The sequence below is a fragment of the Chrysemys picta genome, chromosome 3, assembly GCF_011386835.1.
Source record: "Chrysemys picta bellii isolate R12L10 chromosome 3, ASM1138683v2, whole genome shotgun sequence".
In the NCBI taxonomy this organism is placed as follows: domain Eukaryota; kingdom Metazoa; phylum Chordata; order Testudines; family Emydidae; genus Chrysemys; species Chrysemys picta.
The window spans coordinates 24851466-24867163 of record NC_088793.1 but is presented as its reverse complement, the minus strand read 5'-3'; the positions used below and the strand labels follow the sequence as shown (position 1 = coordinate 24867163).

The 15698-nt window shown below is 44.2% G+C and overlaps 1 protein-coding gene and 1 long non-coding RNA gene across 11 annotated transcripts in view; one reads left to right on the top strand and one right to left on the bottom strand.

Annotated features, from left to right (window-relative positions):
- Nucleotides 1–10599, bottom strand: part of WDR35 (WD repeat domain 35) — a 79062-nt gene extending 68463 nt beyond the window's left edge. For 9 of the 10 annotated variants that reach the window (XM_042848689.2, XM_005297315.5, XM_065587633.1 and 6 more), the window contains exons 1-2: nucleotides 10001–10594; nucleotides 8743–8860 (exon numbers count right to left, since the gene is read on the bottom strand). In XM_042848689.2, the coding sequence (XP_042704623.1) occupies nucleotides 8743–8860; nucleotides 10001–10024 (142 nt within the window). In that variant the 5' untranslated portion in view covers nucleotides 10025–10594. Of the gene's footprint in view, nucleotides 1–8742; nucleotides 8861–10000 lie in introns of all 10 variants that reach the window. The other variant, XM_005297316.5, reaches the window with a different exon arrangement.
- On the top strand, nucleotides 10188–14247 carry LOC101943671 (uncharacterized). Its single transcript, XR_256003.4, has 3 exons — nucleotides 10188–10275; nucleotides 10883–11036; nucleotides 13640–14247. It is a non-coding gene; the product is annotated as an uncharacterized LOC101943671 (long non-coding RNA).
- Nucleotides 14248–15698: the final 1451 nt, after the last annotated feature.

Sequence of the window (15698 nt, the reverse complement as noted above, 5' to 3'; positions counted from 1 at the left end):
CTGTTACAGACTATGAAACCGAGTGGCTAGGCAGCCGTTCTGCAGAAAAGGACCTAGGAGTTACAGTGGACGAGAAGCTGGATATGAATCAACAGTGTGCCCTTGTTGCCAAGAAGACTAACGGCATTTTGGGCTGTATAAGTAGGAGCAATGCCAGCAGATCAAGGGACGTGATCATTCCCCTCTATTCGACATTGGTGAGGCCTCATCTGGAGTACTGTATCCAGTTTGGGGCCCCACACTACAAGAAGAATGTGGAAAATTTGGAAAGAGTCCAGTGGAGGGCAACAAAAATGATTAGGGGGCTGGAGCACATGATTTATGAGGAGAGGCTGAGGGAACTGGGATTATTTAGTCTGCAGAAGGAAGAATGGGGGGGGGGGGATTTGATAGCTGCTTTCAACTACCTGAAAGGGGGTTCCAAAGAGGATGGATCTAGACTGTTCTCAGTGGTACCAGATGACAGAACGAGGAGTAATGGTCTCAAGTTGCAGTGGGTGAGGTTTAGATTGGATATTAGGAAAAACGTTTTCACTAGGAGGGTGGTGAAGCACTGGAATGGGTTATCTAGGGAGGTGGTGGAATCTCCTTCCTTAGAGGTTTTTAAGGTCAGGCTTGACAAAGCCCTGGCTGGGATGATTTAGTTGGGGATTGGTCCTGCTTTGAGCAGAGGGTTGGACTAGATGACCTCCTGAGGTCCCTTCCAACCCTGATATTCTATGAAGTCAGAGGGTGCAGTAGCACCACCATCACCCTTAGTTCCAGCATCGATGGGCCTGGATCCACAAAGGGGCTTAGACATTGCAAGGCTGAGCATCCCAATGCCTAACTTTTAGGGACCTAGAAAAAATCACTGGAACAAGAATGGGATCCACAAAGCCTGAGTTAGGTGCCTAGACTCCCTATACAATGAATGGATAGAAACAGGTGCCTTAGAATACAATCCACAAAAGCCAGCACACTGGGGAGGGAGGGGCACCTAAGTTAGTCAATCATCATCATCATGATGTTCCCATTATGCCTCTGGCATTTAGGGCAGCAACAAAGCTCATCCACTCTTGTCTGTTTTTGGCAAGTCTTTCAATGGTTCCCCAGCTGTGCCCCAGGTTTTTCTGCTCGGCTTCCACAGCTCTTTGCTATGTTGTTTTCGGATGGCCTCATTTTCGCTTGCCTTCAGATGTCCATCTTATTGCTACTCTGGTGATGGAATCAGTTTCCATCCGAAGCACATGGCCAATCCATCTCCAAGGCCTCCTGGCAATGATGGTGCTCATATCTTCTTGGCTGCACTGCATCAATAGATCTTGGTTTGACATTGTTCTGGGCCAAAAGAGACTGAGGATTTTTCTGAGGCAGGCTATATGGAATGAAGACAGTTTGGACATGTCATACTTTCTCATTCCCCAGCATTCTGCACTATGAAGTAATGTTGAAAGTATGCAGCTCTGATAAATCTTGAGTTTGTTTTTGGTGTTGTATTTTGATGTATTCAGGCTGTATTTAAGCTCCTGAAGGCGTTACTGGCTTTATTGATTTTGTTCTGGATGTCCTGGCTTGTTCCACCGTCCTGGCTGATGGTGCTGCCAAAGTATGTGAATGTTTCTACATTGGTGAGAACATAATCCTCTATCTGTACTGGTGATGGTGAGACAATATTAAAGGTCATGATATATGTCTTATTGCTGCTGATTTTCAGTCCAATTTGCTGGCTGAATGCATTGAGTCGAATTGTTTTTTCTTGTACACGGTGTTGGGTATGTGATAGAAGAAAGAGATCATCTGCGAAGTCCAGATCTTCAAGGGATGAGAAGGGTGTCTATTTAATGCCTCTTGGCATGTCTTCTGTTGTACGCTGCATTACCCAGTTGATGGCAACATTGAAGAGGACTGCAGACATGACATACCCCTGATGTACTCCTGTTTTGACTTCAAAACTGAGCTCACTGTGATCAACACTGCATGTAAAGTTGAAATAAAAGTTTTTGATGATGTTGATTATATGGAGAGGGATTCCATATGCTCGCAGAATGTGCCATAGGCTGGTCTTGTGAATGCTATCAAAAGCTTTCTCAAAATCTATGAAGTTTATGTAGAGTTGCCGTTGCCATTCTAAACATTGTTCTATTATGTTTCGTAGCCTTTCCGAAAAATGGCTTGCTCTTTTCTGAGAGCGCTATCAACTCCCTCTGATATATGCTGGACTATGACCTTACACAATACTTTGCTTGGCACAGATAAAAGTGTGATACCACCCAGTTATTACAATCACTGAGAGTTCCTTTCTTTGGTATCTTCACTATAACCCCATTGGTCCACTCATCTGTCACTTTTTCCCTTTTTCCAGACTGATGTAAATAGAGGGGCCAGGTTAGATGCTGCTAACTCAGGAATTGAATTGAACAATTCTGCATTAAAATTATCCTTGCCAGGAGCTTTTCCATTTTTTTAAGGATTTGATGGCTTGAATGATCTCTTCCTTAGTTGGGGTGTCCCCGCTGATATCAAGATCTTCTTCTGCCTCCTGGATGTTTGCTTCTTCTTTAGGTGGCTCCCTGTTCAGCAATTCTTTGAAATGCTCTGTCCAGTGCATTTCTAGTTCTTTTTCTGTTGTTAGTAGGTGGCCTTGTTTGTCCCTGCTGAGAGTGTTTGTTGGTGTCTGCTGTTTACCACTGATAAGCCGCGTCATTTTGTAGCTGGTCCCTTGTTCACCACGAGCAGCTGCATCCTCTGCTTGTGTTGCCAGATTTATCAATATAATGTCGTTTGTTCACTCTCACAAGGCATTTGACCTCCTGGTGTGCCTTGCTATACTGCTCATGGTATCTGTCCTTTAGCTTCTGGGATTTTGTGTCAAACTTTTTTCTTTAGGGTTTGTCTGGTATCTATTGTGTTCCATGTGCTGGGTGTAATCCAATCCTTTCTTCTCTTCTGCCTGTAGCCTAGACAGGTTTCACTGCTCTGTTAATAAATTGTTGTTACTCTGTCCCTCATCTGCATTCCCCTTATCTTCATCAAGGTCTGCAAGTGCCTGAAACCTGTTCTTTAACTGCAGAACAAAGGCTTTCTGTATTTCAGGGGACTTTAGCTTGTCAATGTCATAACGTCTATGTCCCTTGTTTGGTGGAACCACACTTTTCAGTTTTAGCATGATGGAGGCTGTCACAAGGTGGCGGTCGCTGCCAACATCTGCACCCCTTCTCACTTTCACATGAGTCAGTGAACGTCGCCATTTGCCATTGATCATCATATGGTCAATCTGGTTCTTATCTCTGCCATTTGGAGAACACGATGTCAGCTTGTGAATTTCACAATGTTGAAATAGGGTTCCGCCAATGACTAGGTCATTCATATTGCAGAAATCAACAAGCTCTCTCCATTTTCATTCATGGTGCCACACCCATGTCTTCCCATTGCTCTGTCGTTGTTTGTGTTGTCCTTACCAACCATTGCATTCAGGTCTTCCATGATGATAGTTAGGTTGTGGCGTGGTACTCTCTCTAACTCCTCCTGCAGTGGAAGGTAGAATTTGTCCTTTACTTCTTCATCACTGTCATTTGTCGCAGCGTAGCTCTGAATCAAGGTGATATTATTGTGTTTCCCTTTCAGTCTGGCTCTCATAAGTCTGCTGGTAATGGACTTCCATTCAAGCAGGGAATGCTCCACTCCCTTCAAAAGGATGTTGTTCATCATCCCGTCCAGAATACAGCAAAATTTCTCCCGAGGCTGTTAATCTTCCTGATCCCATCCATCTGCTCTCGCTGACACCCAGGATGTGTAAGCTATAGAGTCTCATCTCTGCTGTGACCTGAGCTAGCTTCCCTGTTTCGTGCATTGTTCGTATGTTCCAAAAAACAAGTTTGGTTTTTGTCTTGGTGTTCAGCACTTCAGCCTTCATGCCTTCCTTTCGGCTTCCACCACTGGCAGTCATACAGGTCATTGACTCCTGAAAACCATCACACAGAGTAATGGTCGATCTCTCCGTCGCTGTTTCCATAACATATTTTGTTTTTTACAGGACAGGGTTGTTAGCCCTGTGCCTAACCCCCAACCTGGAGAACCAGGGTGTCTGTTTTGTCAGACCCCCTCCCCCATGGACCAATCCAGCATGGTTGAACCTACCAGGAGCAAAAAGCCCCCACAGACACAGACTCTCGGGATCGTTGGAGCATGCAAGCTGTCCCGCCACGACAAGGCACGGACACCGGAAGACAGAAGTTAGTCAATGAGAGATGCCAATGAGAGGGCTGAATTCCAAGCCCCATCCCTCTTTTGTATGTTGGTGCCTCAATCAGAGCTGAAGGAGGCACCTATCTCCTCTTGTGATTCATGACTGAGAAACCCTCTCCTAGAATCAGATAGTTTAGGCACCTAAGTCACTTCTTGCAAGACAGAGTTAGGCAGGCATTAAAATCCACACAAAACAGCTGGGGGCAGGGGCGAGAGGAGAGCCTCCTTTACAACCGTTAGCCCTAACCACTGGACTATATAGAGTGGTTGTCATCCTCTCTGGCCTAATTAATATTTAATTATTCAATTATTTAATTAAAGTGGAACAACTTCAACTGGAGAGAGACCCACAATAGAATATCTCATAGTCCAGTGGCTAGGGCACTCATCTGAGAGGTGGGAGAACCTTGTTCAAATCTCTTCTCATCAGAGGGGTGAATTGAACTGGGGATTTCCTATATCTTGGGGAAATACAGTAACCACTGGGCTAAAGGTTATAAGGGAAGGACACCTTCTCCCAACTGGCTGCTTTGCAGAACTAGGGAGCCTCTGAGTATACTTACTGGATCAGATCACTCCTCCGCCTACCTTCCCCCAGTTAGTAGATCATACTGGGGTCTAGGGGGACATAGGGTGCAGACACCAAGAGTGAGGGTGCAGTGCCCATGCTCAGAGGCTGAAACTTTGGGCTTGTCTTCACTACTGGGGTAAGTCAACCTTAGTTACGCTACTCCAGCTACATGAATAACATAGCTGGAGTCGACATAGCTTAGGTCGACTTATCACGGTGTCTTCACTGCACTGCATCAACGGGAGGCGCTCTCCGGTCGACTTCCCTTACTCTTCTCATCGTTGATTTAGCAGGTCTTCACTAGATCCACTAAATCGACCCCTGCTGCATCAATTGCAGCAGCGTTGATCTCCCTGTAGTGAAGACCAGATCCTTAGGTGCTAAGGGAACTTTTACAGGAGATATTTAGGTGTGAAGTGAGGTTATCCCTACAAGGTTAAGCGGTAGCCGAGTGGAGGTTTGGTGGATCACAGTGATGCCTAAAAATGGGACTTAGGCACCTAATTAACTTTATGGATCTGGGACTTAAGTATTTTTGAAAATTCCACCCACAGTCTCTGTTCCAAGGAATTTTGATCTAGATAACAGATAGTGATCAGACAGAACTGCACTGAGATAGGCATATGATGGAAATAAATTAGATTGCACTTTTTAAAGTATGATTTTAGGTGACAATGACATTAACTAATATGACTGTAAAAACGGCATCCTTTTACTCTATAAATCTGATATGTGTGTGTGTGTGTGTGTGTTTTCAGAGTGTTTATGGAAATCCACACTTAGGGTTGTCAATTAATCGCAGTTAACTCACACTATTAACTTTAAAAAATTAATCACGATTAATTGTAGTTTTAATTGAACTGTTAAACAATAATAGAAAACCAATTGAAATGTATTAAATATTTGTGGATGTTTTTCTATATTTTCAAATATATTGATTTCTATTATAACACAGAATACAAAGTGTACAGTGCTCACTTTATATTTTTATTACAAATATTTGCACCATAAAAATGATAAACAAAGGAAATAGTATTTCTCATTCACCTCATACAAGTACTGTAGTGCAATGTCTTCATCATGAAACTGCAACTTACAAATGTAGATTTTTTTGTTTTGTTACATGACTACACTCAAAAACAAGACAATGTAAAAATTTAGAACCAACAAGTCCACTCAGTTCTACTTTTTTTTCAGCCAATCGCTAAGACAAACAAATTTGTTTACATTTACGGGAGATACTGCTGCCCACTTCTTATTTACAATCTCCACCTGAAAGTTGGAATAGGCGTTCACATAGCACTTTTGTAGCTGTCATTGCAAGGAATTTATGTGCCAGATATGCTAAACATTCATATGTCCCTTCATGCTTCGACCACCATTCCAGAGGATATGCTTCCATGCTGATGATGCTCATTTAAAAAAATAATGTGTTAATTAAATTTGTGACTGAACTCCTTGGGGGAGAATTGTATGTCTCCTGCTCTGTGTTTTACCCACATTCCACCATATATTTCATGTTATAGCAGACTCGGATGATGATCCAGCACATGTTGTTCATTTTAAGAACACTTTCACTGCATGCAGGTTTGACAAAATGCAAAGAAGGTAGCGATGTGAAATTTCTAAAGATAGCTACAGCACTCAACCCAAGGTTAAAGAATCTGAAGTGCCTTCCAAAAATCTGAGAGGAACAAGATGTGGAACATGCTTTCAGAAGTCTTAAAAGAGCAACACTCCGATGTGGAAATATGAACCACCAAAAAAGAAAATCAACCTGCTGGTGGCATCTAACTCAGATGATGAAAATGAATATTACTCCTGGGGGAATTCTGCACTACTGCGCACGTGCATAATTGATGACCCACACATATTTTAAACTTTTTGCGCAGAAAAAAGCTTTTGACGAAATGTTGCTGCAGTTCTATCTTTTGCCCACCAGACTGCGCTGTGGCACAAGAACAGCAGCAGCTCCCAGACAGCATGGGGAGAGAAAGAGCCTGCCTTCTTTGCAGCACCTGTCAGGTCAGGACACAGGGGCTATGGGGAGATAGACAGCATGGGGTGCTGGGGGGGGATCATAAGGGCTAGTGGGGGAGGACAGACTGGAGTAGCAGCCGAATTTGAGTGGAGGCACAGGGCCATGGGGGGGAAAGAGGTGCAGGGCCACATAGTGATGGGGGAGGGGTGCAGCGCTACATAGGGACAGGGGAGTGGCTAGGTGGGGGCATAGAGACACATGGAGACGGGGCGGAGATACAGGGACACAGAGACAGGGGTGTGCTGGGTGGGGGCACTGAGACACATGGGGCTGGGAGAGGAGGTATAGAGCCGCATGGGGACAGGAGGAGGGGTGCAGGGCCACATGGGGATAAGGGGAGTGGGTGTCTGAATGGGGGTGGGAGGACATATGGACGGGGTGCAAGGACACAAGGGGGTGCTAGAACACACAGTGATATGGGTAGATGTGCCTGACTGAATGGGAGAGGCTAGGGGTCAGCCAGGGTCTGCATAGGGGAAGCTCCCTAACAATCCCTCCCTGCCCCCCCCAAAAAATCTGTTCCATACTTTTCGCACCCATACCCAAAAACCTTCCAAGTTCACACCTAAGCTCCTTCCCAGCAATCTACTTCCCTCTCCCTCAGCTCCTCCTGCTTCTGAGGGGTGCGGGAAATACAGTTCTGTATTGTAGTTTAAATGAATTATTACTCAGAGTTCTGTATTAATATGCCTAGTAAGGAATCTATTTGTCAAAAAACATTTCCTGAATCTTTTTTGTTGTCTGTATTCTTACAGACATACTTGCTGACAGGTATTTTGAAAGAAATGACTAAAAATAATTGAAACTGGTGTGATTATATCGTGTTATTTTGACAAATAAAATATGCAGAATTTTAAAACATTGTGCACAGAATTTTTAATTTTTTGGCGCAGAAATCCCCCAGGAGTAGAAGATGTGTCGTTCCACACTGCTTTGGATTGTTATCTAACAGAATCCATCATCAGCATGGACGCATGTCCTCTGGAATGGTGGTTGAAGCATGAAGGGACATACGAATCTTTAGCGCATCTGGCATGTAAATATCTTGCAACGCTAGCTACAACAGTGCCATGCGAATGCCTGTTCTCACTTTCAGGTGACATTGTAAACAAGAAGCAAGCAACATTATCTCCCGCAAATGTAAACAAACTTGTTCGTCTGAGCAATTGGCTGAACAAGAAGTAGGACTGAGTGAACTTATAGGCACTAAAGTTTTATATTGTTTTATTTTTGAGTGCAGGTATTATTATTTTTTACGCAATTCTACATTTGTAAGTTCAACTTTCATAATAAAGCGATTGCACTACAGTAATTGTATTAGATTAATTGAAATACTATTTATTTTGTTTCTTTTTTACATTGCAAATATTTGTAATCAAAAATAAATATAAAGTGAGCACTGTACACTTTAAAAACATAAGAACAGCCATACGGGGTCAGACCAAAGGTCCATCTAGCCCAGTAGCCTGTCTTCCGACAGTGGCCAATGCCAGGTGCCCCATAGGGAATGAACAGAACAGGTAATCATCAAGTGATCCACCCCCTGTTGCCCATTCCCAGCTTCTAGCAAACAGGCTAGGGACAGCATCCCTGCCCATCCTGGCTAATAGCCATTGATGGACCTATCCTCCATGAATTTATCTAGCTCTTTTTTGAACCCTGTTATAGTCTTGGCCTTTGTATTCTGTGCTGTAATTTAAATCAATATATTTGAAAATCTAGAAAACACCCAAAAATATTTAAATAATTGGTATTCTATTATTAACAATGGAATTAATCACAATTAATTTTTAAGCGCTTGACAGCCCTACCCACAGTATCATATTTCAAAGTCACTTTCAAAGAAGAACACCACTTTAAGTGTTCAGAGACCTGGCGGATTTTGCTCCAAAATTTCCTTTACCTGTCTGTGTTTCTAATTTTAAAACTTTCAACAATCCATCTTCTCCACCACATGCTATGAAACCTTGGTCCTTGTTCCAAGATATACATCTCAGCCGAACATTACCAGGAATTGCAATCTGTAAGAAAAAAATATTTTTCATTTAAATTGATTAATAATAACAATGTCTTATTTTGAAAAGACCCTAATCACAAACACTAAGCAAATACACTTGGGATACTGGTGTAAAGTATCAGAGGGGTAGCCGTGTTAGTCTGAATCTGTAAAAAGCAACAGAGGGTCCTGTGGCACCTCTCATAGGTGCCACATGTAGTCTCATAGGTGCCACAGGACCCTCTGTTGCTTTTTACTTGGGATACTGTGCATCATAATATAAATTGCGCCAGCAATTTATCAGAATTGTAAGCACATTACTACAATTAAAAGTTGATAGAATACAGTAAAGGCCATTCATGTAAAATTATACAAAGATAAACAAACCAAGGGAATCAAATATAGGGGAGGGGAAGTGTAACAATAATAACCAATAAAAATAGGACATTTCTTAAAAACATCTAACATAGGGGTCCACTTATTTATTTTTCACGTCAACTGCTCCGATTGTGAGGGAAGGTGCCAAACACTGGGGGAGAAACGGATAAGGACACTGGGGATTTGCTCATGTTGGACTTACAGGGATCTCTCTAAGGTGCCTAAGGAAGGCAATTTAGGGGCTCCAATCCCCACATCTCTTCAGTGCTCAGGGCCATGCCCTTGCTCTAGACTGCAGGCTTGCTGCAGAAATTACTGAGGGAAGGTCTCTGCCTTATGTCAGCCTGGAGGCCAGACTAGGCCAGTCTCATGGGCCTCCTGGCCTTAAGATCGGTACGAATCTGCCCAGCAGCCTGTCCCCGCTGCTCGATAGGGTCAGCTGCAGGGAGGCTGCAGGGAAGAGGCTCCCCCTCCCCCGCTCGGCGCCCCGGGCAGGTCAGGAGCTTTAGCCGCACTCTGCAGCTGGGGCCCGGAGGGAAGAGACCGGACCCAGGGCAGCGGTAGAGCGGATCAGATCCCAGCTCTCCCGGCCCCCTGCTGCTTTCGGGAGAGGGCGGCAGCGCTGGGGAGAGCCCCCTGCCCGCGGGTAGCGGAGAGGACCCGGCACCCCGCGGAGCAGCTCAGAGCGGAGGCTCCCGCTAGGCCCGTGACCCCGGCCGCAGGACGAGCTCGGTGCTGCGGACGCGGGGCTCTGCCCCCGGTTGGGACAGGCCGCCGGGACACTCACCTTTTTGCTCAGGTAGATGAACATCCTGCGGAGACCAGGGGCGGGAAAGCGGGGGCAGCGGAAACCCGCGGGGGTGGGGGGCTCGGCCTGGGTGTGACTGGAAGGGGAGCGTGTTACCGCGGCCTCCCTAGCAACCCGGCTTCCCTGGCAACCGCCGCTGGAGCCCGCCCCGGAAGTAAACACGTTCACTTCCGGGGCGGAGGGACGAATTGCGAGTTCTGCCCCTTCATTGTGTCCCTCCCGGCCAGTCTGATCCCCCTCGTCCCGCCGGTGTGGTGAGCGGGGTCGGGGCTCCTCCAGCGCTGTCGCGTCCCGGTTTGTGGCCGGGGCCGCCCAGAGCAGCCGGCGGGGGACGCTCCCTTGGGAGCTGCTGGCCCTTCCTGTAGATCCCCGAGGGCGGTGGGATGTGGGGTGCGCCTCCCTCCCCAGCTCTGCGCTGAGCTGGCTCCGACTCAGGCCCCTTCCGCTCACACACCCATCCGTGTGGCTGGGGTCAGCAGGCCCTCAGGACCCAGCTGAGGGGGTGGGTCAGAGCCTGGACTGGGTCCAAGCCCTGCCATTTTGCGGTGGTGACGCAGGTCTAGCTGCGGATCTGAGTCAGAAGCGCTGTGTAGTGCAGCGTGGGCTTGTTAGTAGGGCTGCGAGAGCTGGGTCTGGCCCCTGGGAACTTGGGCTCACAGTGCAGTGTGGAGCCTCTAACACAGCCTTGGATGCACTAGTCCACAAGCCTGGGTCCCACAGACCCATGCTTAATGTACAGACACATGTTAGGGAAGCCCATACGGCTCTCCGTTATCACCCCTCTGTTGTTCACATCAAGGCAATAGGAAGGCAACTCCCATATGCTGCTAACACTGCACTCTCCATCTCATCCTCACCCAGGCTGTCCCTGATCTCAAGTGGCTGGTGCCCAGGGAGCCCTGTATGACAACCAGCTGCCTCAAGAGCCAGGCATGTAAACTTGAGGCAATACTGAGTGGGAGGACCTGTTTTTGAGGCTCTAGTGAAGCACAGTTATGCTGTTTCCTCTCACCAGGTGAGGATAGTGGGATTCCCTGGTTCATGCCTCCTCGCCACCTCCCTTGACCACACCCTATATTTCCCATGGGTGCTGGTGTTGTATAGGCATAGGTTGACATTTTTGAACCCATCTGAGACTTAGGGCCAGGTCTTTATGAATCCAACCTACAGGACAAAATTTTTAAAAGTATTTAAGCATAGGTGCTGACTCTGTGGATGCTCCAGGGCTGAAGCACCCACAGAAAAAAAATAGTGGGTGCTTAGTACCCAGCTCCCCTCAGTGCCTCCCGTCATCGACAGCCCCCATCAATCAGTGCCTCCCACCTGCTGCGGTGTGCAGGTTTTGTAGTGTGCAGGAGGTGCTGAGGGGAGAAGGGGGAGAAGCAGGGACAGGGCATGCTCCTGGGAGGGTGCAGAACTGGGTGGAGTGGAGTGGGGTCTTGGTGAAAGGGGTTTGAAGGGGGGGGGTTGAGCACAACCAGGGACCAGAGGAATCCCACACCTGTGTATTTAAGCATCTGAAGATGCAAATAGGTGCCTTGTGGGATTTTCAACAGTGTTTAATTCCATGGATGGGAATAAGCTAAACTATTATTTATAATTTGGTAGAAGTCGTGTAGAAAGCTAAAAATGACTGAGAATTTAAACCCTGGACAATAACAGACCACAAATCTTGGTGCATCTTTTGGATTTTTTTTAGTCAAAGGAATACAAAAATTAAAAATCACAAAAATAGGTTTAAAGTAGAGAGAGAGAGAGAGAGAGAGAGAGAGAATGAATAATTATATATGCTCCCTCTATAAATAAAATTATATATAATTAATTATTCATTCCATAGCAAGAGGCACCATCTTTATTCAGAATTCTAAGGTTAGGAAAGTTCAGTTAGTTACATTCTCTGGTTGAACATGCTGAAATACTCAATTTTAAATAAAAGTGTTATTTCTTATATTGTAACATTGGTATATTTGGTGGTTAGAAAACAATGCCGAGGTGTTTTCCTTAAATGTAAGCATCTGTATGTTAAAAGGAAATATTAATAACTTGTTATAAGTGTATACAATTTAAATATAGATGAATACAAGGACATACTTCTGATCCTATAAATATACAGTATGTGTAAATGGAGGCTACACAGGGATGTAAGCAAAGTTAAATATTAGATGTAAGACTCTGCACTGAGCGATAGTCTCACTTCATTGTACACCTGGGCCCAGATCCATAAAAGGTACTTAGACATCTAAACCTCATACTTAGGTGTCCAAGTCCCCATTTTGGCTCCATTGTGTTCCACAAAGCTCCTGCCAAACCTGGTAAGCACCTAAATTCACTTAGCGCCTACATTTTCAAGATAAAAGCTCCCTAGGCACTTAAGTTTCTGCCTCTGGGCATGTGCACTGCTTCCTCCCTATAGACATCTGGACACCGCTCTCTTGCCTAAGCCCCAGTGATTCACAAACCAGGAGAAGATAGGCACTCGTCTGCTTGAGCAGGGGTTCTCAAGGTTATGGGGGGGGGGTCCTGAGCTGTCAGCCTCCACCCCAAATCCTGCTTTTCCTCCAGCATTTAGAATGGTGTTAAATATATAAAGATCTGTTTTTAATTTATAAGGGGGGGGGGGGGGTCCACACTCAGAGGCTTGCTACGTGAAAGGGGTCACTAGTACAAAAGTTTGAGAACCACTGTGCTTGAGTCTCATGCAGGACCTGATTTGGTAGGTGTGCTCAGAGGCCACCTACTGGCTCCCATTCATAATCTGACCCCAGGAAGAGAAAGTACCCCCTACCTACCCTGTACCTTTCAGCACAGTGGTTAGTGCACTTGTATGGGATGTGGGAGACCCAGGTTCAATTCCTCAGTTTCTGCCAGAGGAAGAGAAAGGATATGAATAAGGAAAGTAGGATAAATATGGAATTAAGAAAATAGATGTGTTGTAAAGAAAGGCCCTGATAAGGAAATAGAAGGGAAAGGTCTCTTGAAAATAGTAAGTTATAGGGCCAGAAGGAATGAAGGAGGGAGGATGTCTGGTGCAAAGAATAAGAGAAGGGAAAGGTTCTAAAAAGAAGGCTTCTGACTGATAGGGGTGACTGCAGATGGGTTTAAATAAGACACAGAATCTGTCTTAAAATGAGCCAGCATGAGGCTTCCCAACTCATCCATCAGTGTTAAAGCCTAGGTGCAATGGAAAAGACTGTTGAGCACAAAGAAAGAGGGTGTGAAAAGGCCTTGGGGAGAAGGAGGTTATAAATCTTATCTGGATTAAGGATGAACTGTCTCAAATTGTTTTTTAGCTAAAGTTAGTAATTGGCAGAGACATTACTTTTTTATACCCTTTAACAAACAGGCAAACTCTTAAAGGGTTCGTTGCTAATACCTGGCTGACCACATTGGAGCTGACCAATATGGGTCTAAGCACCCCTGGGAATAGCCCTTTGTAAGGGTCTTGATCAAATGCTGTGTTACTGTTTGGATGCAGCAAACTGCTTATTATTTAGGCATGTTTAGAGCAATTGTGAAAGTACCAGTTGGCCTTTGGATTCAATAAAGGAAGTTATGGTTAAACTAGTGTTTGGTGGTTTCCCCCATTATTAATTTCAAATATTATTAAAATTCCAACAGGGGAACTCCCATGTCTCAGGAGATTGCCCTAAGCACAGAGCTCTGGGGTATTCTGCTCTGGCTGCTTCCTCAATCTTCTGTTGAAGCTGTTCTAGTATGAACCAACTAAAGAGTTATTGAAGCATGGGCACTGGACTCCAGTTCTCCCACGTGGATGCCCTACCACTGGCTTACAGAGTCATTATTTTCTTTCCCCCTGTCTGGTCTAATGTCTATTCCACAATGGATAAATACTTAGTCATTGAAACATATCAGACCTGAACAGCAGTGTCATGTTGCCGCTATGGTTAGTGTTTCAACAGCACTCCAATTATTGACTTTACATTTTTAGATGTATGTTTTATTGCTATAAAAAGTAGGGGAAAATCTTTAATTTCAAAACAAAAATCAACTATTCCTTTAAGACAGGCATTTTAAAAATAATTTTACAGATTGTGCTTTGAGTCAAATTCATAAATTCCATTTTAAAAGAAGTCCTAAATCCTTAGTCCATGCATCTTATTCTGCAATCCTGACTCTCACATGTTGCCCCAATGAAGTCAGTGCTACCGCACATGTAGACACTGAATTATTGTTTTAAATATGGCAATTAAAATGGTTTGTTGATATTAAGGATCCATTCTGCAAATCAATACACTGCTAAATAAGATTCATATCTTCTTCCCTGACTGAATCAAGGAGTGTTTCACTGACTTTAATAAAAATGAGCATGAAAAAACATTTAGTCAGCCACATCAGTTCTTAATATAAATACTGTCTGAAACAGATGGAAGTTTTTTTTTTTCCTTGCAATGGTGTGCTGATCTTAATTTTACTTTTAGATACTGTAACTTTTACTACAGTCCCATTTAATGGACTAATGCCTATGGTATTAATTTTCACTCCACATAAAACCACGAAATGGCTCAGTGATGCATTGGATATATAATATACCAAATTACAAGATGGAGGTTTGTGTTTCCTGTATTTAAATAGGGAATAAAAAGTTACTGAAACCAGCACATACTGTACAGCTTATAGTACATACTGAAATACAGCTGATTTCTTTTAAAATTATTCTTATATAGCATTGTTGCAGTGACCATATCCTAGCACCCCTGCATGGGACACTAGTTTTATTACCAAGACCAATGCATTCCTGGAGGTCTTTGACATGTGGTCAATAATACCAAAGCAACCGTTGTGTCATAAGACATGCAAATTAAAACAAGCTAAGCACAATAAAAAACAATTGCTTTTAAGTTACACATAATAGTTCTAGTACAAGCTCCCAAATTGTACCAATACACTTGCAACTTTTTGCACACATCTAGTGGTTAATTAAAGACAGTTAGCAGCTAGAGTTCTATCAAGCTCAATTTACACTCAACTGCATTTTTCAAATAAAAAAGTCCTTTCTAGATCAGCTGGATAAAAGGTTTGAAGAACAACTACTGCCTATCTGGAGATCTCAAAACACTTTACAAACAATTAAGGTCTGCAACACCTCTGAGGTACCCAGTTTACCTCTGCACCTGCTTTTCTTAACAGAGGTAGAGTCTGGTCCTGTGAAGTGCTGAGTTGAGTGCTTGACTTCAATGGAAGCTACAGGTGCTGATCATCAGCACACAGTCAGGTCTATTTTAACAGGAAGTTAAAGGTGCAAGCTGCAAGTCTACTAGTAACCCTGAACACCACATTAGCTATTTGCAATAAATCTTATTCATAAGCTAAAGCCATGTTCTTTTGTACAATATTACCTCACAGACAGATATTGTCTGGTTTCTGAAGGACCTACTACTTGGGGTGAAGCTGTTGATTTAGTGATCTTATCCTTATAAGAGAAATATCTAGATTCCCTGGAACTCCTGGTTCAAGCCCCAGTACTGCATCCTGCTAAAATGGATGAATTGAGTCCCATGCACTTTCCTAGGTTGGGGAGGGATTTCAGATTAGACCTTACAAAAAGCAGTTGTGAATTCTGTTGAACTGTGAATGTCCACAGTAAGTGTTTTCATTTGGGTTCCATTCCAGAAACTTTGGTTAACAGAAAGCCTGGTTTATCCTTGTAAGTTATTAG